This window comes from Haemaphysalis longicornis, unplaced genomic scaffold (assembly GCF_048455015.1).
Source record: "Haemaphysalis longicornis isolate Haplotype H1 unplaced genomic scaffold, Haemaphysalis longicornis Haplotype H1 scaffold_1, whole genome shotgun sequence".
Classification (NCBI taxonomy): Eukaryota; Metazoa; Arthropoda; class Arachnida; order Ixodida; family Ixodidae; genus Haemaphysalis; species Haemaphysalis longicornis.
Genome location: NW_027526203.1, coordinates 380,229,578 through 380,254,736, shown reverse-complemented (window position 1 = coordinate 380,254,736; position 25,159 = coordinate 380,229,578). Strand labels below are relative to the sequence as shown.

General features: G+C 47.5%; 1 protein-coding gene across 1 annotated transcript; it reads right to left on the bottom strand.

Moving 5' to 3' along the window:
* Positions 1-717: 717 nt before the first annotated feature.
* Positions 718-24,897, bottom strand: LOC144155184 (uncharacterized). The gene is made up of 5 exons (XM_077686475.1): positions 24,725-24,897; positions 6,848-6,979; positions 4,642-4,698; positions 1,183-1,300; positions 718-1,116 (listed from the first exon to the last, which is right to left on the bottom strand). The coding sequence occupies exons 1-5, from the start codon at positions 24,790-24,792 to the stop codon at positions 964-966; spliced, it is 528 nt and encodes a 175-aa protein (XP_077542601.1). The 5' UTR covers positions 24,793-24,897; the 3' UTR covers positions 718-963.
* Between the last annotated feature and the right edge of the window lie 262 nt (positions 24,898-25,159).

Here is a 25,159-nt window from a genome sequence, read left to right as displayed (position 1 = left end):
TCAATTTGTTGTGGACCTGGGTGTAACTGGAGGAATGTAAATATGCGATGCCTGACAAAGGCTAGACACGACCAAACCACGTGTGCAAGGTACGACGGTGTAGGTATGGCAATAAAGAAACAAGAAATTGACGCTTGCAAATACAGAGAGTGGTCAAGAGACAGCGGGACGGACAAAGAAAAAAGCGCGGGAAGAACGGGACGTCTACACCAAGAGCTCGACATCGGAACCAGGGCGCCGTGCCAACGGTTAGACCATACGTCCCATTGACAACGTCTTCGCTAGGGAAGTACGTCGAAAACTTCAGAAGAGTGTGGACGCGGCAGTTGCTATCATGAACCGCACGCTGGGGGATCAGCGCGTAATTTCGAACCACCATGATTAAATGTGCGTGGCGCTTGTGTAGACACCGTCGTTGCCATGTGATGTCCACGCATTGCACGTTGCTGTGGACGACGCGGTTTTCTGGACGCGCTAAATTCTATGTGGTGAGCGCGTAATTTGCTTCGATGGAATTGGATTGAAGTCACAGGTGGCACGGCGTCACGAAGAAGCTGGAAGTTATCGCAATTGGTTTGCGCTGCATACGTTTCACGTACCCTACACATTTGCCTAGCGTGAACTTCCCCATGATTCTTCACCTTCTTTTGCAAAGCTTTTTTATTTGTTTGTTGATGTCTGCTTCTATTTTCCACATAATAAGCAGCTTTGTTGATCTTTCGTTTATAAGAAACCTTTATTGTGTGATGATGGTAAGATGAACTCTCATCACAAGTAGAGTTGCTGGCTGATGATGACGGTGCAAATAAATAAGCTTCAATTCACAGTGGCCTGACTTGAGGCAATGCAAGCACATGCTCGAAGGCATGGTGTGCCTTGTAGTTCTGTGCGTTGTCATTGCGAGGTTTGGTCTTGGTTGCTCCAGATACAGATTAAACACTTTGAAAAGGGCTACTACTGGACTCAGACATAGCCACTCGCTTGAAGGCTGGCCACAGCAACTTCATATGGAGGTGGTTCCAAATCTGCTGGCTCTTTTTTGACAACAGTGTCATAATTTGGAGGAGGTGCATTTGGTATGATTTGAATTGCTTGAGATGCAGGGTACGTTGCAGTCTGTAAAACACATGTGCAAGGTACGTATGAGTGGCTGCAAATTCACTTGGCTTGCTTATCACATACCTGAGGGTGATGACTTGCTACGGCATTGTCGAGAGGAGCAAATGCATTCTCTCTCATCTTGCGCTGGCAGCAGTAGCACAGTAGAAACAGCAGAAACGTGCTGCCGCCAAACATGGCCCTGTTCAGATGTACGGAGGGTCAAGTTACATGAAACCACGTCAATTTGTGCCAAAGTTTTTGCGAATTTTGTGGAGTACACACACAAACACCCGGCCTGAGTATTGTATTGGCTATGACGAAGAGCCAGGCAGGAACGGCATGGCTTCAAAAGTTTATGGGAGGTGGGAGCAAAGAACGGGGTGAACAGAAGATTATATGGGTGGGTGGGGATGGCAAATATAGATAAATGGATATTCAGGGGCTATTTACACTAAAAGAAAACGTCAGAGCCCAGTCCCTGCTCCCGAAACGTAACTTCCGCTATTTTTTGTTTGTCCTCTGACTTAAGTTTACCACTAAGCGAAATGGGTACATTAATTTCAAATGACGTACAGTAAACTAGTTAAATACAAATGCTTACACAGACTTTTCAGCGTGTAAAACTAAAACGTAATAAAGGGGGTACTACAGGCAAATGACAACGATATTTGGGTGCCTGCAGGTTGTAGCAACATTCAATTTTGCACCAAGAAGAATGTACCCTGCCAGATCATGAGGCAATCCTTGCGTTGGTGCTCTATCGAGGAGGAGGAACCGAAGTTTCGAAGACACTGTGACGTACTAGTGTTCTCAACGTATCTAAAGGAAAAACTTGTGACAATAAATTCTACCTCTTAAAAGTAATCTTTTCACAATAGGTTTTTTATCATGTCACAACCTTCTACACACATGTTCAATGAACGGCACAAATTAAAATACCAGAAAACCTTATCTCTACCTAGAGAAAATTTATTGAAATATAGAGAACAGCTGTTGCCACCACTTATTTCGCGCGCTGTATTTTTTCGTTTGAAGTGCAATGCCAAGTGCACGTTATCTGCCACTTGCATCCACAGTTTCACTGTTTATAATTTTAATGACAGGGCAATTTGGAGAAGGACGAGTGTTGTATCGAAGTGCTTCAGATTAACACTTGCGAGCAAGTGTAGTTCAACATACCGGAAACGAAGAAATAAAAAAGATCAGGGACCTCAGCCAGTGATTCAACGACCCAGTCTGCACGTAGCACAGGAATTCCTTTTGCACAGCGGTCGCAATGTCTGAATGCAGCAAAACTTTAGCGGGGCGCACTGGAAGCTTTAGCCTCAGTCGAACCCTTTCACGCTGTACGAAACTTTGTGCTGTGCAAAATCGAAAGTTCTTGGTATACAGTGAGTTGATAAAAAAAAACCGTTGGGTTTAGAAGAAAACTAAAATGTTGTGAATGCCGACAGTAGAAATTGAAGTAAAGGGTCTAACGTTAATAAAATAAATGTGATAAATTCAAAATTTAAGTACCTAGATATGCTTAATTAACATAATATTTACTGAAATAAAAAGGTATGAGGTATAACCATTAAAGCGTTAGAAATGGAGAATATTTTGTCACCTTAATTCACTTCTGGGCGAAGCCCTAATTTTTTTAAGAAGCCAGAAAGGCTGAGTGTCTGTGCAACATGAAATAGAATTTGCCAACGCTCAGAAGGTCAACTTCAAGTTAACCTAACAGCTATCTCTACTTATACAGGGTGATAAAAGTTAAGTCGACAGGTTTTTTAACAATTAGGCGCTTAGATTTACGTGAAGACCACCTTTACAGTGAGGTAGTGCACCCAGGGGGACACATAATTAGGAGGTAAATATTGATGTATGTGGCTTAACTAACTAAAACTAATTAATTAACTTTTTAGTGGCTAGAGTAACCAGGCGTATTTGTATTGAAAAGTTAGACGTAATCGTGTTTCTACGCCGTTTCATTAGGCAGAATTCTTCTAGCGCGTCCGTACTTCGAGATGTCGAACTGCAGAGTTTAATTGCCGCTCGCACGATTACGCATGCTAGAAGTCAAGACCGGCGCATAGCTCCTCTCGTTTGTTCTGTGTTTCGATAGCGGTTCCGAGTACTGCAGATTGCGATAAAGCCAGCCAAGACTGAATGGGTGCCAGTTATCACTTTTGCCTATGCCTCCACCCCGTTGTCAAACTAAACACCGCACGTCACAGAAGGGAGGAGATTTGCGCCGGTAGACTGTCTAGCATGCGTAATCATGCGAACGGCAATTAAACTTCGCAGTTTTATACCTCGGGGTACGGATGCGCGAGGACAAACCTGCCAAATGAAACGGCGTAGAAACACGATTGCACCTAACTTTCCAATACAAACATGCCTGGTTACTGTAGCCACTAAAAAGTTAATTAATCAAGTTTAGTTAATTAAGCCACCCAACTGAATAATCACCTCCTAATTATGTGTCCTCCAGGGCGCATAACCTCAGTCTAGAGGTGGTCTTTACGTAAATCTAAGCGCCTAATATTAAAAAAAAACTGTCGACTTAACTTTGATCACCCTGTATATAAGCAATGATGATGTGAAATTAGTGTTTTACGTTTGCGCCATTTCGTGATTTTAGGCTTCGAAAAAAGCTTAGGCGCAAAACTTCGTTTCCCGACACCAATTCACGAGGTAACTTTTCCTTCTAAACGTAGCAAATTTTACTCAAACCACTCAAGCAGTTGATTGCATGGCAATGTACTTCGTATGAGGCATCGGCTCTAAACCTTGCTCCTAAAGCTCCTCTGGCAAGCTGATGGTTGCATGCGCAGATGTTCACTATTTCTCAAGGTATATATTTGGGCGGTCTGGTCGTGGCTTAAGAGCTCCACCTTATTCATTTGTATTTCCAGCTCATCATTTATTTCAAAAGTAGATCTGAGTAGTTGACGAACCACAGGAATATACCTATGGACAAGGCTGGCTAGGAGAGGAAGACTTGCCAAAATGCCAAATGAAAGCAACGATGAAGACCTGAAGGTTGGGTCTTTCATAACGTCCTCCGAAATTCCCCCTTAAACCTTGAAGCCCCTGCTGTAAATATCAAACACAAAGTTGTCGCGTTGTTACAAGAGGAAATTTAGAGATGCCATCACGTACACAGTCACTGAGGTTTTAGTTTGATGTAAATTGTTAGTACATCGCTCGCAACCACATCTCTGTTGGTTTCACGCAACTTCTTGCACTGAGTCATTTTTCCGTAGCTATATTACTAGCGAAAAATTCTGTTTTGAACTCACCACAATCTTCTTTCTATTACGGTTGCATTTACAGGCGTCAGCCAATCGCACATGTTGGTGCCTTGACATAATGGGCCAAGTCGGGAAATCCGCCCAGGGTCTCACACATCTTCGTTTGTTTTGCTAATTATCCAGCTTAATCAAACGCAGCGTGCTTGTTTCTCCGATATGATGATCATCCGGAAGCAAAGGAGTATGCTGTCATCATAGTTCCTAGTCCTACCACTCTACACAACGTTTCTATACTTACATGAACATGATGACTGAAAGTGTGTTGTTTTGCTCCATGATGGCACCAAAGGGTGAACTGAAATAGAGATGCACAAATTTAGCAGCGGCACTTTTTTTGACTTATTGTACTGACCCGCATCACGATTAAAGGACCGACAAAACACTAGTAGCTAAACTCCCCGGAGCATCGATGGAATCATTCTTATTGCTCTCATATTGCCATCGTCAGCCTGCCTGCCTGCAGGAAAGATGGAGAGAGAGAGAGTGACACTAAGCTTAACATGCAATAGTTTTAGCATCTGATTATTCTTGCATGTTTTATCTGGGTGAGCTGATTACGAGGGTGAATTTGATTTGTTCGCCAGATGAGAATGTGCCACAGTAAGCGGCGATGGCACGCGACCGAACGTTTAGTCGCCAGGGCAGCAAGAGCGCCTGATTGGGACAGGATTTAAAACTTTCTACCAAACTGGGAGGTATCATGTCACGAGTCACGCATTCATAACCGACATGACATGACCCTGTCCGTCATGCGACACCACAAAGTAGCCTAACAGCCTCGCACCTTAAGGAAGGGACGCAGCAAAGTCATCGCGAGAAAAGTATCTGCCACGGTAAATGCGGAAAGAGGCTGGGGCAAATATTTTTTATGCCACAATAAGTGTGATGGCATAAAAGTGTAAGGCATAAGCGGTAAAGGCCTTATAAGAGATATCGCGACCAGAAATAGTCTGTCCCTTCCGACTGCAGCGGCCCTTCCGGTGACATTACCATCCACCACGCCCGTGTAATGCAGTGAAGTAGCGGTGCATGCGGAGCTAGTGAATCCTGTCACAAAGCCCGTAAACACCATGCCACAAAAACATGATAATGAGCTTCGCTGGTCAATCGCGTCTTGTCTAGTGAGCCTCGGTTTTTTCTTTATTTCTGTAAACACCAAGATTCCTCCCTCATGGTTCAGCTAGCCTTTACTTTTAGTATCCAGAATTGCCACTCTAAGAGGCTTGGCCAAAGTTGACTAATCTCTCCCCAAGCTCGTATAACCTATTAGCGATTTCACGTTGGAGGGCTATACAGTTAAACAGTGTTAAGCGCAGCTATGACTAAAGCTGTGATGAGGGTGATTACAGGAGTGGGGGCTGGCGCACACCGGAGGTTCGGTATAAAGCAACTTCAGAAGCGCTGACCCTGGAGACTAGCCTGCATGGTTGCTGGGAAGTTAAGCTGCAGTCAGTGAGCGACTTTTTTTCAGAGCAGCGCTGCATGCATGCCTGAAAACTGCCGGGCGGGCAACAATGAGTGCACCCCAGCGCCTCTCCTTTCTGTACCTGCACAGTTCTTTGTGCCCTTGCTACAAACGAAACTACAACGTATCAACACGCGCCACATGCATAAATAAAGCTATACGCGCATAGTTCGCGTGCACGCACACCTACAGCAGCATTGCCGGTGACTCGGAAACAGGGCTCACGTTGCACATCATTTGCGTGGGTACTCAGTTTAGAAAAGAACAACCCGCCACGGTGGCTCAGTGGCAAAGGCGTTGCGCTGCTGAGCACGAGGTCGCGGGTTCGTTTCCCAGCCGCGGCGGCCGCTTTTCTGACGGAGGCGAAAAGCAAAAACGCCAGTGTGTACGAGATTTCGGCGCACGTTAAAGATCCCCAGGTGGTCAAAATTAATCCGGAGCCCTCCACTACGTGGGCCTCATCGTCTGCGTTGCGTCGGCGCGTTAAACGCTACAATCAATCAATAGAAAAGAACAGCGCACCATTGAAATAGCTATACACGCGTTCTTAGTATTGGCAGAGAAAATTCCGTGCGTGTGTGCGTGCGTGTGCGGGTGCGTGTCGTATTAACGCGGGAACAGAAACAAAGACTTAAGCTGAGGTACACAGGGCCAGCGCTCGTCCTGTGTACCTCAGCTTAAGTCTTTGTTTCTGTTGCGCTGTATTGTTAAGATGAATAATCAACTCGCCCAATACTACACTCTGTCTATAACGTGCTAATTGTCGTCCCTGTCGTTTCACGCGAAAAGCGTTTACATGAAATGGCCTGCAACGGTAGTCGGGTCCGCTTTGTTCGCGGACTACCTTACCGAGCATCAGCATTGCTCACAAGTGACAAGGCGATCCAAGAAGAACAGGCAGTGTCCTCGCAGGACAGCACTCGGGCGCCTTGTGTGCACAGCACGGTGAGGCCGGTGCCTGTTAAGGAGCAGCACGTACCCTGGCCAGTAGGCACGGGAAGCCGGGTCCACAGCACGTGTCAGCAGCAGTGCCGGATGGTCAGCTCCGGTCCATTGTCCCAGCCGAGCGTCATCGTGTTGCCAGCGGACGCTCGTCGACGCACTCGCCGTACTGTAGCAGATGGGAACACAGTATCAGCAGCGGCGGGCAGCGCCAGTCCGTCGGGCCACACGCGGGCTGCCGCCACCTTTCTAGGCAGGCAGGGGGGTAGCAAACATTCTTTACAGCTTTTCTCCGCACTTTACGAGCCCTTATCGCGACCTCCGGGCACGTGAGCGGCGACCACAGAAACGTGAGTCCCGGGAATCGGCGATAAGCTTTCTCGGCACGCTACCCGGCAGCGCCGGGAAGTCAGGGTAAGCGGGTAGAGAGAGAGAGAGAAAAAAAAAAAAAAAGCCTCGCCGCGCGCGTTCTGCTGGTGCGGTACACCGAATGTGCACACTAAAGTCACGGCACATACTATATATAGATGAGTTTCGTCAATTCTACTGAATGGCCCTTTGTCGCATATTTTTACAACGTAAGATTACATATACCACCGCCCTTAAAAACAATCAAACGTTTTAAAAATGCTGAAGTTGGCTTGTGGTTTTAGGCATACGAGCCGACGCATTTAAAGTAACTTTCCAGGGACTTATAGCCTCAGCTGTTTGCGGCGCATCCGGCCTATGGCGTTGTCCTCACCCTTATATTCCCCTCCCTTTCTGACCCTTGATGCTAGAATTGCAACCTTCCCCTCACCACCCACCACTCAGCAGTCTTCTCTTGCTCACACAACTCACACTTTCCACCAAACCCTACCCTTGAGTCTGTGACTCAATCTTCGCCGGAGAAACAGCATGATGTCGTGTTTAGAGCTTCTTGGGCCTGCTGGGACGGGGAGGCTGAGCTCACCCCCATGCTCTCCATTTAACCTCTTATTACTTCTACTACTATATAGTAATACAGCACTGTCGTTCCGCGTCGTGCGCAGTGGCCACGTAGACGTATAATCCAAGTCAACGCGGCTTCCGCACTGCCCTCATAATTTAATTAATGAAATGTCATTTGACGAAAAATTCCGTGCGCTCCTGAGTGCGTTACACGAGTTGCGAATGGGACAGCATATTATCGTCTAATTGAACGCTTCTGAGTGAGCTCCTTCTACGTTTGCCCTGCGAGTAATGTGGGCCAGTTTTGGTGCGGGAACTCTGAGGAATAGCCGTAGGTGGGATTCACCCCAACGCTCCCGAACGACCAGAAGGGAGCCTTGCACTTGGACAACCAACACAGAATCTGCGCGGGGACAACAGCGCACGTGCGCGCTTTGAGTCGTTCCCCAGCGCAGATTACACTTTTTACTCTCACATGCTGGTCCTCGTCATTCGCCAAATTTGCACATTTGGTAACGCTGACTGGTCGTTCGGGAGCTCTGAGATGAAGCCCACCTGCTGCGATTTGTAAGAGTGTATCTGCGGTGTACTGCCGTGGACGGCCACATTGACGAAGATGCGACCGCTGACGATGTAGATGCCTCGGAATCCGTAGCGGTACATGGTGCGTACTGCCGCGCAGAGCGCGCTAAAGCACACGTCGCAGCTAACGGGAGGTTGAGGAGCCGTGTGGCAGCTACAGACGGCGGCTTCTCAATCGTTGGCTGATACCCCTCTGCGGATGCGGGCTACGCGCAGCAGCCAATGGGAGGTTTTGGCCGCCTCGCCGCTGCGGACGCTGGATATTGACGCCAGACCGGCGTCTTCTCTCAACGGGACATTTAATCAACCGGAACGTATATAAGCAGAGGTATAAGTGAGTGAGAGATCGAGAGGTGGGGAGGGATGGAGGGAGGGAGGGAGCTGTTGCGAAAAACTGGGGAATTAATTAGCCATCTGTGATTACGTGTTACTTCAAGTAACTAACGCTGCAAAGTAAATGTTTTTCTAAATTGAATTTTAGGTAATTTCAAGCTCAGCTTGCGCTCTATTCAGACGTTCACAGCCTGGGAGGTTGAAAATCAATCAGCACCACAAGTGGCGCTGGTTTGCTGCAAGTAGAGAAAGCAAAAAAAAAAAAAAAAAAACTCCGTTCTTTCCCTCTCCATTCCCTTGAGCAGAGGGAGCGTGAGGTGGCCAGCTCACTGTGCGAGGACCAGGAACGCCTCCTCGCTGGCGCCCAAGCTGCTGCCCTGTCTCGCGGCTTTCTGGGCTACTAAGAGAGCCACCCGCTTCCATGTTAAATAAACGTTTTTATTTCAATCAATGGCCAGACGACCACATCATATGTGTTGTGTTTTACCACACCTGTTGTCAAATGTTGCTGAGCCCGATAAAACGTTTGAGAGTTCCTCTAAATGTTGCAACGCAACTGCTGTGGTGGTTTGCTAATTGATGTGTTCGCACAAAGGTTATCAAATATGCTGTTCGCAGCTGTGTACAGTTTTGACAGTGGCCCACCTTACCGCACGGAAAAAAGGCGGGCCTTGGAGGGCATGCACGGCGTGTCCAAATCGTTTAAACAGTGGCCGCTAGCCCTTTGTGGTCCGATGAGCGAGTCGCGATGGTGTTTACCTGACAGAGACCGGTTTCTGTCTAGTAGACGCTAGATCGAGGTCGGCGCCGTTTTGCGAAGCAGGACGAGTCACACAATTTCCGACCATTGGCCATATCTGCTCGTAAACTTTCTCCGCGCTGCTTAGGGCAATGACACGGTGCCCCTCCAGGTCACTCGGGCCGGCCACCGTTTTTTAAAGCGAAGCTTTGTATGGTTAGGCGAAAGGAGAATTTGGCGGTCTGTGCCGCAGAAAACTCCTTCGGCGTAAAACATTCCCATGCGAGAAAAAAAACCCTGTTTCGAGATAGCTAGAAGTAAGCGAGAGGGAGCGATAAAGGGCCTCTCCTGCAGCAGAGCGCGCGCGCAGTGAGCTAGTGAGTGAAGCACAGTGAAGCGATAACAGCGGGCAGGGGCTGTGGCAGTGCGGGCGGAGCAGCGTCAACGTGACGATGGGAAACCCCGGCCGCACGTAACTTCGAAATAGGTAGGCCACGCGTCAAACGTGCTCCCGAGGAGCAGGCAGCTGACGATCCGCGACGCTGCGAGCAGGCACGGGAACGAGCTCGTCTACGCGGTGCCGAAGCTGCAGCCCGGGCACAACAAGCTTTAATAAACCACATGGAGTAACACACGGGTAAACACCGGCCTCACGTTGCAGCTTCGCTGGTTAACCATTTGTACGGAGTGCATGGGCGCATTTTTTAAGTGCAGATCACTTTAGGCGCTCGCCTTGACGTCCTAGCTCGCTCGCTCGCTCGCTCGACCCATGTATATAGAGCACCAAGGCGGCGTCCCGGGGTAACGTTGTTGTTCGCGGCGTACCCCGGAGGCTTCGAAAGCCAAGCGGTTTATATGGTCATAAGCGTTCGAAACTCGTGAAACGCTGGCGCTTGTCATACATCTTCCCGCTGTTTAGCGCAAAGAAAACTATAGGTACATTTGAGGAAAAAGACGCAGTGAAACATCCCCCTCGCGAGGGGCCCGATCAAATGCAGAGCATTTCCGGGGGCGCACGACGTTAAGTAGTTTGCGTTACGTTAATGTTGTTGCACTTGTGGCAACTGCTGACGAGAGAGCGCTCGTCAGCAGTAATTTGAATGAGTCAACGATATAAGGCGCGTTCATAGCGCCCCCTTCTGTGTCGGCTGTGTGGCGCAGTGGGTAGAGCACCATGTACATTGAGTTCCGCCCGCAGGGTCGAGGGATCGAAACCTGGCGCAGGATAGTATTTTTTTTTTTATATAGTAGGGACAACGACGGTGCGGACTACGGACGTCAACGCGGGTGACATCGTGAGTTACTGAAATGCTCTGCATTTAATATACGTAATTAACCGGCAGCGCCCGCGTTCCTTTAGTGAAGGACGCCCGTTGGGTTGGTTTTTACGATATAAACGCAAAATGTGGCAGTGCAACGCCGGCACGTGCTGGGAGAAAAGCACAAAGAGAACAGAACTTCCGCTGGCGCAATTTCAGGCAGGGGGCGCGCAAGCAAAATTTGAATTGCATTGGGTTCTAGTAGTGAGCGGATAACGGCGCTACAGCCCATTATGGCGAATCACTACTCTGCACTTCCGACAGATTTCACATTGAGTGGAACGGCTTTAATTTTTTACATATATTTCGTCTAAACTAACGAGCACAAGAGTTGGAAATGCCCACCCGTGCATACTTTTTCCGTCGTGCTCTTTTGAAGTGACGGGGTCGTCGTAGCATCCTATTGCCTCCTAGTCATAGGGACATCCGCACTAACCTGCGTCTTGGGAGACGCTGACGCGACTGCCCTGTGCTATGCGAATAGCTTCGTCTCTCTCTTACTCCGCGCCCTCTCCACAGCGCGAATTGCTCCCGGCGCGATTTCAAATAGCACGGCTTTCCCCCAGCATGAACTTGTTTTTTTTTTGGTAGAGGCAGAGGGCCCGTGGTTCACCATGCGCGGTAGCCGAGGGGATACTTTTTATATGACGTCGATTATATTAAATACAAGGTCATCTGCTGACATCGTCTCGCAAACAGCTGCGCTGCATGAAGGCAGCAGCAGTGCGCTTTCTGCCTAAGTGGAAGATTTTGAATTTCTTGAATTCGATTTGATTGATTGTGGGGTTTAACGCGCCTACGCAATGCAGGCGATGAGGCGCGCCGTAGTGGAGGGCTCCGGATTAATTTTGACCACCTGGGGATCTTTAACGTGCGCCGAAATCTCGTACACACGGGCGTTTTTGCTTATCGCCTCCATTAGAAAAGCGGCCGCCCCGGCCGGTAATCGATGCCGCGTCCTCGTGCTCAGCAGCCCAACGCCTTAGCCACTGAGCCACCGCGGCGGGTAGTTCGTTGAATTCATCAGGAGTGGGACCTTCATGACCCCGTTCCTCGTTAACAAGTCCATCACAAGTGAAGAGTAATTCAAGGAAATCGCCCCACAAAGGGTTCGCATTTATTATGCAAGCCCGTAAAACCCTCAAGTACTAGTTATCATTGCGAATTCTCGCGCACTTGGCGGAGAGTCGGCAGGTGTTATGAAGGAGAGGGCGATGTGGACTGCACCAGTGAGAGGCGGGCAACGTCTCTCCCCTGCGTAGTTCATATCAGTTTACGGAAGGAGGAACACCGAAATAGTGCGTGGCGGCGGCCCCATCAATGCTAGTGCCGTTTAAGCCGGCCAGGGGAAGGGTAAAGTGAGGGGAGATCTATAGACGCGGCCAGCCTATGCCCAAGGAGGAGGAGCGCCGCCAGGCTCCGAGCCGGTGCACCAGCCTCCAGGCACAGTTTGCGGTGTCCTGACTCTTTTCCAAGGACTGCACGAGATGGGGCACGAAATGGAGCCACTAACAGCAGTCACACTGATTTGTCCTTACAAATCACTGTGACTGGTCGCTCCGTTAGTGTGATGAGCAGCTCACTGTGATTTCGCTCCGCATTAGGAGAGAGATCACAACCAGCTGCTCATGACACCCCTCAAGTCCCTCACAAGCATGGCCCAAACTGGTCCGGCTTCGTTAGAGGGGCGTACGATAAATTGCCCCACGGGAGCCAAAAAACTTCGTGGAATACTTCCAGTATAGCCCATTCACGTCTTTCCAAAGAAGGCCTGCCAATATTTATGCTTGTTAAAATTGCTAAATTGCATGCTTAATTAATTTTATTTTGATTACCGGTAGGAACGTTAACGTTAATAAATAAGATTCCACCCGTAAGCAGTAAATGCGGCTGAGTGGACTGCTCGTGAAAAAGGAAACGAATAAAATGCCACCTATCCGGAATTTCCAGAAGGCAACGCTGTGTTTCTGCTTCTTAAATTTCGCCTACGATACAAAAGTACCGGAGCTGTGCAGGAGCGTACACGTGACGACAGACGTTTGCGTCAAGCACGAGTCTGCGTCAAGATGAGCTTGCGTAGCCGGATGACGCCGGGGCGGTTGCCCGCGCGTCAGCGATCATTTCTTGGCCTTGGCAGCGGGCCCGCCGTTCTGAAAGCACGTTGCTGCAGCCATAGAGCTGCAGCGACGATACACGCATTTTATTGCGCGATATTTACTTGTACGGCGGGCAGTCGCGCAGTTCCGCTCCGACTTGTACGTAATCATTACAGGGAATGCATTTATACGTAATACGTTACATTTCTCTCTCATTTCAGAATTAACATCACCGCGTTGACCAATTGCTGCTACACTAAATATTGCCGCTCCAGTTTCGAGAGGGGGTGTGCCACAAGTGTACGTGTACGTACATGGAACGAATCTGTATTTGAGATCGACTTCAACTGCGTGTACTTAGGAAAATGAGACCTGACTGTAACATAATCCTTGAGTGTTAACTTCGCAAACAAAAACGGAATTGTCTGCAGTGTCTGAAAAGTGCCAACGGGAGATTTCAAGCTCCGCAGACACTTTGAGAGAAGCACAAAAGGGGAGGCAAAATCCGCGCCGCGTGGTCGTGGTTTGTGGCAAACTAGCGCCGAAATTAATATTACGACGCAATACTCCTGTGTAATATCGGGCTTTGAATACTTCACGAAAAAAAGCATATGTGTGTGTTGTTACTATCTTTAGTAAAGATAGTAACAACACACACATATGCTGAGCGAAGGCTTCGCTCAGAAGTTGCCTCACATTAGTCGATGACGCCCAGCTGAGAACACCTTGCGGTTCGCGCAGAAAAAAAATTGTAGGCTTGGCGTTGTGTTCGTCATCTCGCTTGGATATTGGATATTGCAGCAATGCGTACTTTGTATTTTCCGCACTCGAAGACTAATTCAGTTGATAGCCAGCCTGACGTTGCTTCGTAGCGCAGAAAATAAACGCTTCGCAACATTATTTTCTTGTTTTATACCGCGAGGAAACTAAGTGTAAGATAACACCGCCAACTAATTCATTTTTTGGCCTAATGGTAAGCCGTTACATTTGCAGGGAAGTGACTGTAAGGATAGTTTATTACTTGTACTGTTCACAGGTTTTAACAACAGCGCCTTACTTTTTTGGTAACGTTCAATGTCCGGTTATACGGTGACAGCTGTAGCGTCTATAGCACACTAACGCTCTATTCCTGTCAAGACCCCCTTCCGAGGCAGTGCGGGGCCCGACTTCTAAACAGAAGAGTTGCGATGTATGGCACATGCGTTGTTCAGGATATGGAATCACTCAGTATGACCAGCCTATGACTTCAACCGTCATTACAAGATACCTATGGATCTTAGCAGAGCTCTTGACACGACAGAAGTTTCTATCGTTGCAAGAGCCGCGTGTCTGGGATTGGCGCGGTCGCTGCGCCAGGCACGTCAGTCAGGCAGTGGCAAAACAGGAGCAGCAGCTCCCCGCTGTTTGCTTCCCCGCAGGCAGACAAGGCACGCCGGAACTACGGTCCAGCAGCCGTACTCCCACATTTCCTGCTGCTCGGTATGGCGACCATACAAAGCGCCAAAAATAGTACACGCTTCGGCAGACCCGCTTCAAACACGAGATTTTTGACGGTTGCATTTCGGGACACCGTATGACAGACTGTGCTGATCGGGACAACGGCAACTTCTGAACTGCTGCTTACTCTTTCCTATACCACACACCGCCAAGGCCACGTACCATTGGCGACCTTGGAAGAAGTGCGGCCGTACCCGGATGGGGGTCAAACGCACCAGAATGCGAGCATCTGCTGGGGCTCCTTTGAAGACTATTTCTTGAAGAGCGCGACAGGCGAAACACGAGACAAAGTGGACAGCACTAAAATTGGTTGCGTTGTTTTTTGTATCTGCTTTGTAATCTCCAGTTTCACCACTGTTGTTTTCTAATAAACGCTGAGTTGACAGCGCGTGTCATTACCACTTCGTCTGGTGTTTCGTCGTTCCATGCAGCCACATAGACTGCCCACGTGGGATCCGCAGGCGAAAAAAAGCATAATCCCTAGCTCGAATGTCTGGGGCACGACAAAAAGATACTCAGGGCGTGCCAGCAGGAGGAAATTCAGCTTGCATAACATCAATCGTAGCGCTATAATGTCCACTAAAACGGCCTTGCGTGATTATTTGTACATTCTCGGAGCAAAGGCGAGCTCAAATTAGAACCCTCTATGTGCTGTAACGGTACCGTGACAATACAGCATGGCATCAAAATATCACGCGACAAAACAGTAACGGAACGTGAAGAAAAATTTATAGAGAGCATTTTGCTCACTCCATTGTTTCTACACACGTTAAAAATGTAAATAATTCCTCATTATGGCGTTCCATAAAAGCGCGTTGTTTTCTCGCTGCGATGTTCTGGCATTTTGCTCTTTTGTCCCACGCTTTTTGTCGCTGTGCTTCTTTGTTGCATGCTATCTGTTTTGTCGCGTGCTGTTTTGACGCCGCCACGCTGTGCCACAGTCAGCCCATGCACCCACGTGCGTCACACATATGTCGCATTCACGTTCCAGAAATGTTTAGAGGTCGTATGTTTATTAATGCGAAAGCCTCAGTCCTCTATGTTTCACGGAACGCGTGACGTGCAGAAAATCGTTGCGAGAATTGCCGAATAACGCAGCAGAAAATCGGCCCACACGCCGAGAAAGGGAAACAGCAGCGCCGGAGAAGGCTCAGAGGAGGGTTCTGAGAAAGGGCGACGGAGCGCGCGCCGGGAAAAGGAAACAGCAGCGCCGGAGGAGCATAGGCCGCACGTGCCGCCTCGAGAGGTGAATAAGGTGCCTACTGGGGCTCCTGGCTATTTAGAGCGAGGGGAACAAGCTTCGGAAGGACAAGTGGTGACGGCCGCACGCGTAGTTCAGCAGAAAATTCAGCAGCCAATCAACAGAAGGGTCAAGTAGGCTTTGGCCTTCACATTCTTAGAAAGCTCTCAGAATCCAGCGCATTTTAGGTCCGTATATCGGCTGCTGTGTTGACCGTGAAACCTCGTCTCACAAGTATAGTGCTACAAAGCTGTAGACAGCATTAGATTGTACTGTCCACAGCTCTGTACCGATTAATCGAGATGTCGATAGTAGAAACAGACTGGAACTATCGATATCGCATTATCGATAGATCATTGACAGTCAACTGACCCTTCTGAACCTATTGGTGCGGTGCCATTGATAGTCAGCTGTCCCAAACCGTCGATATAGTGCTATCGACCTTCGGCCATGATAAAATTGGTTGATAAAGGATTAGCAATAGTGGTGCATATTAGAGCTATAAAAAGTAACTGTGATGGCCGGCGATGACCACCAGCGGCCCGCCCAAGAACTCTACTCTGGTAAAAATGCGTCGTTGGAAGAGGGGAGGTAGCCATTCCTCCATCGAAGAACAATCTGACTACCTTGAACAGCTGGAAGGAGGACAGAAATTCTGTTGATGGTACCAATAATCACAAATGATTGGTCTTCGATTCTTTGTTAGCATTACGATATTTTGCCGAGATTTGTTCAATTACTTTAAAATTACTCCCGAGGAGTGAGTAGCGATTTTAATGGGCGGGTCTGATCAGTAAACCGAAATATGTGTGTCCCTTTACGAGTACAAACACTTATCTGAAGTCCGAATACCAGCATAAATATTACGCTGACGCTAGATAGTGCGACTGAATGCGAGGGTTTGAGCTAGAGAACACCATTCCGCCAAGAAGTTAAAAAAAATCCTGTCGCATTTCTTTCGGTCAAACGCAGTACGAGAAAGAGAGAAAACGTTCGCGCTCTTGCTCTGAGCCAGAAGAAATAGCCACAAGTTTCGCTCTGTTTTTTCCACCTTGTGTGAGAAATAGACGGCACAAAGGGGCAATTTGATTTTTATTTTTATTTCTCGATCGATTTGGCGCTATGTTTTGGGCCCCAGCCCCCATATCGACGCCCATCTGAGTGAAAGTTTCGGCATGCTTTCAATTTCCCTTGACGTGCGGGGAGAAAGCTATAGCATAGCGGCTGCTCTGGCATAGCGGGAGAAAGCGGCAGAGACGCCCCGAATAGCGAAAACGGTGTGTTGATGTTGTGCCGCATGAGCGCCAAGCGACGAAAATCTGTGAATACGGTGACTGGCAAAATATTGTTAAACTATCGATAATCCTAAGTCTCCCTATACCTAAATTATCGATAATGTTCAGCACTTATCAATAGCCATGAAAAAGATATCGACGGTGCCGATAGTTATAATGTATTGATAGTTTTATATCAACACATTTTTTTTAATTCCGTCTATACTCGCCTTACTTTTATTTCTCAAGGCGCCTACTTTTAATGCATTCCTCTCTCTCTCTCTCTCTCTCTCTCTCTCTCTATATATATATATATATATATATATATATATATATATATATATATATATATATATATATATATATATATATATATATATATATATATATATATATATAAGACAGAAAATAAGGGTTCGTAGTCAAGAAAACCTCGGAAAGCAAAGGGGAGGTTGTGGTGGGTCATAGAAAGAGATGAAGAATTTTTTAAGTCGAAAAGAAAGTGGTGAAAATTTATATATATATATATATATATATATATATATATATATATATATATATATATATATAGGGAGTAGTAGAACTTTGAAGATGGTAGAGAACACAAGAGAAGAAAAACTTCGAACAAGGTAAAAGCACGATTGTGGCCTACGTTTCAGCAAAGAGAACTTGCTTTCCTCAGGGGAAAGCAAGTTCTGAGGAAAGCAAGTTCTCTTTGCTGAAACGTAGGCCACAATCGTGCTTTTACCTTGTTCGAAGTTTTTCTTCTCTTGTATATATATATATATAGTCGATTTTCCCCGAATTCTGGGTAAGCACCCTCTTCCTGGCCAATCCTTCTGAGTTGGTAAGAGCCATTTGTCGGCCACCACCATCTTGCCGCAGAGATATCAGCGATAACCCCCCCCCCCCCCCCCCGTTATGAAAAGTAGCCCTCTATTGCTTGGGATCGGGCGAGTTGTTTCTCTTCACTGGAAAACCTTCAGCTGGAAAAAACGGAAATGAAGGACGATCGAGAGAAACACGGACACAATGCTGTGTCCGTGTTTCTCTCGACCGTCCTTCGTTTTCGTACGTACCAGCTGAAGGTAGTGCTCTGTGGAGCAATTGAGGAGCAAATGTTTACCTGAGAAAGGAGTGGGGACTAGGCCGTATGAGGGGCTGGATTGCACATGTTGCTTCTACACACCCTTTTCTCTCTCTCACGGCTTCGAGCCTTCCCAGGGGCCGTCTTTCGTCAGAACTACCCACGGCATACAACTTTACAACTTTTGATGGCAAATGCTCAAATTCCGTGTAACAAAAACATGTAATTGCATATGTTCTCCATGCCTGTGGAGTTTAGACAAACGTGTAGAGTGATTCCTTGTTGATGATGTTCATCGGTGAATGCCCGTAGCCATGGGGTTTAGACGTGCCTGAGTGCTTGTGTATTGCAGTAGGGACAGTGTGGGGGTGTGAAAGTTTGGCTCCTTATCCATTTCTGAATGATGCGTGCACGTGTAAGCTGCATCTACGCATATCTCGTAACTGAATACTTCTTCGGTTCGTGCATGTGAATGAATGTTGGCGGGACATCCAGGTTATGTGCTGTTTGGTAGCGACATTTCTCGCGCTTCTTGAGTCGAAGGATGAGTAAGGGCAGCGAGGTGGTGTAAGAGCCAGTGGTGGTACATCGCTTGACACTACTGCGGCGCTTCGTGAGCAGATTGGATACATGGGCTGCCGTTTTCTTGACCGGGTGTTCAGTCGATCCCGATGTTCACGCTGTGGATACGAAGTAACCCCTTGTGAAGTAATATGGAGTTAATAACTGGGTCTATCGAGAGGGGTTCTCGTAGTGCTCGTATTGCTGCGAATGAATATGTCAAGACGCGCATGTTGGACGGTGCTCCAGAGTATATAGTCCGTAACAAACGCGGCTAATTGCGCTATTATTGACGGGCAGTACTTCTTTTATTGCAGTTCCTTCGCTTTGTTTGATGCATATTTGTACGTTAAAGGAGCCATGAAGACAAAATGTTCAGTCAAAATGGATTTATTAAAAAGACAGCTTAGTCCCGATAACAATGATACCAATATTGTCGTGATCTTCGAACAAATAACGGATATATTAAAGAAAACGTGTGAAGCAGTCGCGACCCCCTAGCCAATTTCCCGAAACTTTTCTATGACGTCACGGAACCTTGTTTGTGCGATTGGCGGCCTCCTAACTGACCTGTCGCGACGACACATGACTGGACGTCTGTAATGGGGCCTCGAGTTCCATTTGACCGCATCACTTGAATGCTAACGTACGCACTCAAAATTATGTTTTATTGTTGGCCCGTATGACGTCATTCTTGCTCATAACACGTCACTGTGGCGCAAAATTTGAAAGTTTTTAAATACTTCTTGCTTTTTTTTTTTTCGTTAAAAAGCATCTTTTGTGGCTGTAATGGAGCCGAGTCAGATACTGAATCCTAGTTCTTTCAAATTAAACGAAGTTGTATTTTCTCTTCATGGCTCCTTTAAGGTGTGGATTTTCGGGGCAATTGCAGGCTGCACCGATCTGTGAGGAAGTCACGTGAGTAGCGACAGCCGATACCCTGAGCTCGTCGCGAGCACAACGTTAACTTCCAATTCATCTGAGCACCAGCGGCATCTGGCTCTCTGTGGTGCAAGAGCACGGTAATGTTTGGACAAGCGGCTCCGGGTTACCGGACATCATATATCTTGCTGGTAAACTGGGCCTTTTTGTTTCTTTTTCTTTTCTCTTTTCCCTTTCTTTTGGCCGACATTATTTTGGCCGGCAATTTATTCGGTGAGAAGGTGGTCTCTTGACTGCTGCTTTCGGTCACGAGCATTGTGCCCGCTTGGCGCCGACAATAGACATCGGCAAGCGCTGTAAGCGCCGCCGCGGGAGGCTGTAATTTTGTTCATCTAGTTGTCAGCATATATGGTCTGCGCATATTCTGCACATATATTTAAGTTCGATTTTTCCCGCGTCCCTCATGGCAAGAAGAGATACGGTGGTGCATTCTGGGTAAACGAGATCCTGTGGCATTTACTCTCGTCTTTTGCTCGTAGACGGCTATTCTCCTGCATCACTTTTCTCCCGTAGAATGAGAGAGAGAAAGAGACAGAGATGAGTGGAATAAGGGATGTAGCAATCACTACTGTGTCCAGAATACGTGGTCGAGAAATGTTGCTAGAAAATGTGCGGGATAGATGTTGGGGTAACTGTGGGAGGGAGTTATAGAACTTGAAGAAAAAGGGAAAATAAAGGAGACAGGCATGGCTAAGTTCAATCAGGACCGGTGCTGTACGGGAAAGACAGGACCAGTTTCAAAGCGTGAGATTCAAATCTTCTGCCCGCAGGCGGAAACGGAATACGATCAGCTGAGGAAACCTGAGGCAGCTTGGTTTCGCTACTGCTCGCAGACGGTGGCTGCAAACTTTTATACGCGGTGGCGAATCTCGGGAGGTCTTTTGGTGTCGTTTTTTTTGTTGCATCGCATTTTGTTTTGATTAAGTTTCTGGCCTCGCTTTTAAGTCAACTTTCCCTACTACTAACACAGGCGACACAGTTCGTACATGAAAGCCTTGCTTAGCGCAAATTACCCTTGGGAACATTTTAGGCAAGACAATAGAATATAACGAGTGGAAGCATAATTTTAATTGAAGAAATATATATGGCTGTCTCTTTACTGGAACGAATTAAAACCATCGCATGTAGGATGAGAGATCGTGTCGAAAAGAGGTAAGATAACTGCGCACGCTCAAAAAGACCCTGTACGGGCCATCTTCACAAGCGCGCTGTTAACGTGGCACACGTCATCACGCTACCCACGGTACCACCACCAATAGCTGAACTGGAAAGTTTTGCCCTCCCGGTTTACTTTGAATTTCGCAAAAAAAAAGAGGGTGTCACTTGTCGCCCGCACGAGTGACGAAGCTGACGTACCAGTCACGTGGCCCCTCGCACCGCCGATAAAAACTACGCCACGCGGATCGATGGTTTTGGTCACCTGTAGCTCCAGTATAGTCAGCCTTATTTAGTCTGCTACCAGGATGGCCCAAGGACGCCCTGGCGTAAGCTGGTGCTCGTGAGAATAAATTTGTAGCGTAGTCATATCATTCAGACACGCCTTACAAACGAAGACAAACCATCCCTCACTGCGAGCATTTTTCGGCGTTTGAGCAAATATGCGGTTCGCGATTAAACCCCGAGAAACCCTCGGAGGGACATGTTTTTATCCCTTACTGGCGTAGTTATGTAATTCGTGGCTCCAACTTCGGATATTACTGTCCAGTTATTTGAATCGATCTTGCGCCTTCCTGTCTCTGTACATTCCCCGCTGACCGGCACGGCCCGATGCGTTGTCGGCCCATCTCAGTGGAAGGTACTACACTTGTTTCGCCTATTGCCCTCATGCTGCGCTCTCCCGAGAAACGGATTCGACACCGACTAGATGGAGAAGCCGCCGCACAGAATAAAGAATGACGCGCTAGTACTGTCACACCGCGTACCCATTCATTACCATGGCGTCACTGCCGCCTGGAAAGCACTCAGATTTTATTTCTTCACAGATGGTGTTAAACAAAAACCCCGATGCATTCGCGGCAGTTGCTGCTGGCGAACCGCTTACTGTCAGTCGCCTTTCTGCTGCTCAAAGTATTATTGGTCAACTTTCTTCGATGCAGCCAGCGGAAATTCTCTGTTGCCCGACACGTCTACGCTAGTGCGACTCTCTCAGAAGCTAATCGACGATTGCAAATCTTTCGGTAGCTCTATCTATATTTGGTTATATAGTAGAACTATCGATATTTTTTCGGCCGCGTCAGTAAGTTCGAAGAAAAAAAAAAAACATGAGTCAATTTATATCGACACTATTGCTGCACCTATAAGCATGCACATGAAACCTGCATTCATGCAGCACTCACCAGGACGAGCGAATAGTATTGCGTCGCAAATGAGAACACGCCCGGTGCCAGGCGAGTAAACTATGCTTGCGTATCAGAGCAGTACCAAAGTATTAAAAAAAACGCGTGTACAAGCGGGCAACGCCAATTTATAGACCCGATTCGACCCGCACTTTGATTTGTGTCGCAAAAATATCTCTATTTGACACAGCTAGAATTAAAAAAAGAAATAATTTTATTTGTGTATCTGCTTTGTTTTCCTTTAGTAAAACGCGATTGATGTTTCATCTGTATGATTGTGTTATGTTTGCTTGCGTTTGTAAAACGGAAGTTATGCTTCATTGTTTGCCTTGTGTTATATGGCTGCTTAATATATGTGAAATGCGAGTGATTGTTCCATCTGTTTGCCTTGAGTTATATGCTGAATTTTTCATTTGTACCCACCTGCGAAATCCCCCCCCCCCCCCTTCCAGAAAATAGCGGTATTAATTTATTAAACTTATCGCCTTTTTTACGCTGTATCACCTACTCTGAAATGTGGCCGCTGTGCAAGCATCCAACTCGATTTTGTGCAGGGGAAATGGCTTGGATCATGTTGTACAGAGCGTCCCAAGAAACGTGCAGAGGTGTGCAGTCGGGACGATGGCTCAGCGTGCGGACGCTGTTTTCGTGCGCTCACGGCGTGCAATAAGACCCGCGTGTCGTAAGAACTTTCCCAATGCAGAATGCGCGCCTCACCCGAAGACCGCCGCAAGAACGCCGGTTGCAGCAGGAGAAAACTCTGCGAAGCGCCTCGGCAAACATATACGACAGCCGTCGCCACGGGCGAAAGCGTATACGTGCCTGTTCATGCTATAGCGTTGCATCCGTGTATGGTCACGCATGACGCCCCTCAATGTGCGACACGAACGCTATAGCCGCTGAGGCTGCAAGATGTGCGAAAAAGCGATTCGTGTTGGGGTTTTACACGTCGAAGATTGGCAGTGTGCCGCGCCGTAGTGGAGGGCTACGGGTTAATGGCGATCACCCGATCTCTGACGCCTTCGCCTCCGCCAGAAAAGCAGGGCTGGGAATAGAAACCGCCGCGACTTCACACTCAATGACGCTGCGCCTTAGGCGCTCAGCTGGGAAAAATACACGCTCTGATCAACCAGTCGTTACTATGTGCTCTGGTCTCCAGGGGTGAGGCAGCACGGCCGTCACACGGTCACGTGCACATCACAAGGCTCAAATTACTGAAGTTCTTTACCAACAGGAACAACAACCTACAGCTCGACCCGCTGAAAATAGCACACATGGCTAACGATGGCGCTTGGCAATTTCTAGGTGTACAACGGTTTGTATACAAGGGTGTACGAAATACGGGCTAAAACTGGGAAATACTAACAGCTAAAAAAGTGTCTATATGGTATTTATAAACCACTGATGGCTACAGTTCTTAAGAACGAGTTAAAAAACAGCCAAATTTAAGCCAATGATTAGGAGTACCCCACTTGCTATATGCTGCAATCAGCCCGTGCTCCTGAGATACACAGCGCAAGGCAAGTCGTAGAAAACAGTGCGGTGTCGCAATCATCCTTCGTAATGTTTATCTCATGGTACATACATTTATTTCATAACCATTAGAAAACGGGTCGACTTAGGATAATTATTTTTTTGCATTGTTACTTCTCTGGTCAACAATTTTACATTTTCCGCCACCATTTAAAGTGCTCCTCCAAATTCATTAGTCATGCTCTACCACTGTCCAAAAATATTTAGCTCTAACTTTGGAAGGTGCCCCACTCACTGCGATTCGGGCCCACGTTTGGAAGAGATTACCAGCAGGGAGAAAGACAAAGAAAAGAAAAAAGTAAGAGAGAGGCAGGGCGCCAGGTGATGGCCGGTTGTGATAAGGAGGCCATTTCATCGATGCGAGCGGTACAGTTCTGGAAACGTGAGCATTCATTGTTGCGTCAATGCGGGCGGTACCGTGAACGTGCGCGTGTTTCGAAACGCGCGAGACAAGCCCAGTTCCTTGCTCGGCATGCAAAATTTCGCAAGTTGTGCATACCTTGGGTTTAAGTATAGCGCTTTTGAACGCGAATAAGGGCCGCCCGTATTATAGCGAGCCGACCTACATCTACCCTGTTTCAAAGTGTATCATCAGTATGCAGTATGGGTTTCAGATTCTAATAAATTATCAAAATAGTACTCACAGTTTTTAATGCCTTCCCTGTACACCTGTTTAAACTTGCGATAAAGGCAATTTTGTGCAAGGGTTACTTCCTTGTCCTTCTGTTTTTTTTCCTTCTTCTAAATATGGTTTAATTTAAATGATCTATCATTAGCAGACGGATCGCATGCCAAGCGCGCCCGACCTCGCTGGTTTTTCCTCTCACCAACGAGGACGGCCCATTTATTACCAGTTCGGGTAAATATTCGTTACACGAGTTTGAAAGCCCCAAGCTTTAAAGGAATATCAGTATACAGCCGCGTCTCGGGACATTGTATACCAGCTCTGTTTGAAGTCAGGGCCTCAAAGACAAGTACACATTAGGTACATAACCTGCTGAGGAATAAGATTCGAAACTTATTTTGAAGGAGATCATTTTCGGGATCGTGTGAATATTAGGAAGCGTTGTAGGTCACATTGAACGGGACTGTACGTGTAAGTTTTTAACTGCACTTGGATGATGTATTTCGGATGTATCCGAATTGTGGAAACGCATGTGTGTATGCGAGATTTCGGCAAACGTTAAAGGAGGTCAGACGGTGCAAATCAGTCCGCGTACACACAACGCAGTACACACCTCACTCACGCTAAATAAACTATTTGAATTGTTCCATTCCCGAATACCGCAGTGGAGCCCAACCTGACCTGTTTTTCAGAGTAAACCAGAAAGACAATGCATACACAAGCACTCATAAGGTGTTTGGCCGTGTACAAGTTCGACCAAAATAATTAGTTGAGACAGAAATCAAAACGCGGCGACCGAAAAAAAAAAAAAGATGCTCACGTGACAGAAGAGAGCAAGAGCGCACCCAGCAAGGGTCGCTCGAGGTGCGTAGTTCCCGAGTCGCTCATTCTGCGGCCGAATGCGAGCGCGACTGAACCGCGCTTTCTTAGGGCGCCGTTCAAGCAACAGGAAGTGCACGCGCTCACGCGACGCAGTGAACTGCGATTGAACTGCTTCGGGCCGTCGTCACACAGCTTGGCCGTCTTGCTCGCGCTGGCGTAAGTCGATTACGCCGCTTGGGAAAAAGAAAGGGGGTATACGCTACCTCGGTACTGCCGATTGAAGCCCTATTACGGCTATGACTCAGAGAGAGAGACGGTTGCGCTGTCCGTATTATAGCGGCGGGCAGCGCTACCGGATGCCGGATCTGTAGGTGAACCGGTCGCTGGCCGGTTTGAGCATTGCAGAAACGAACTACGCTGGCGCAAGAGCGCT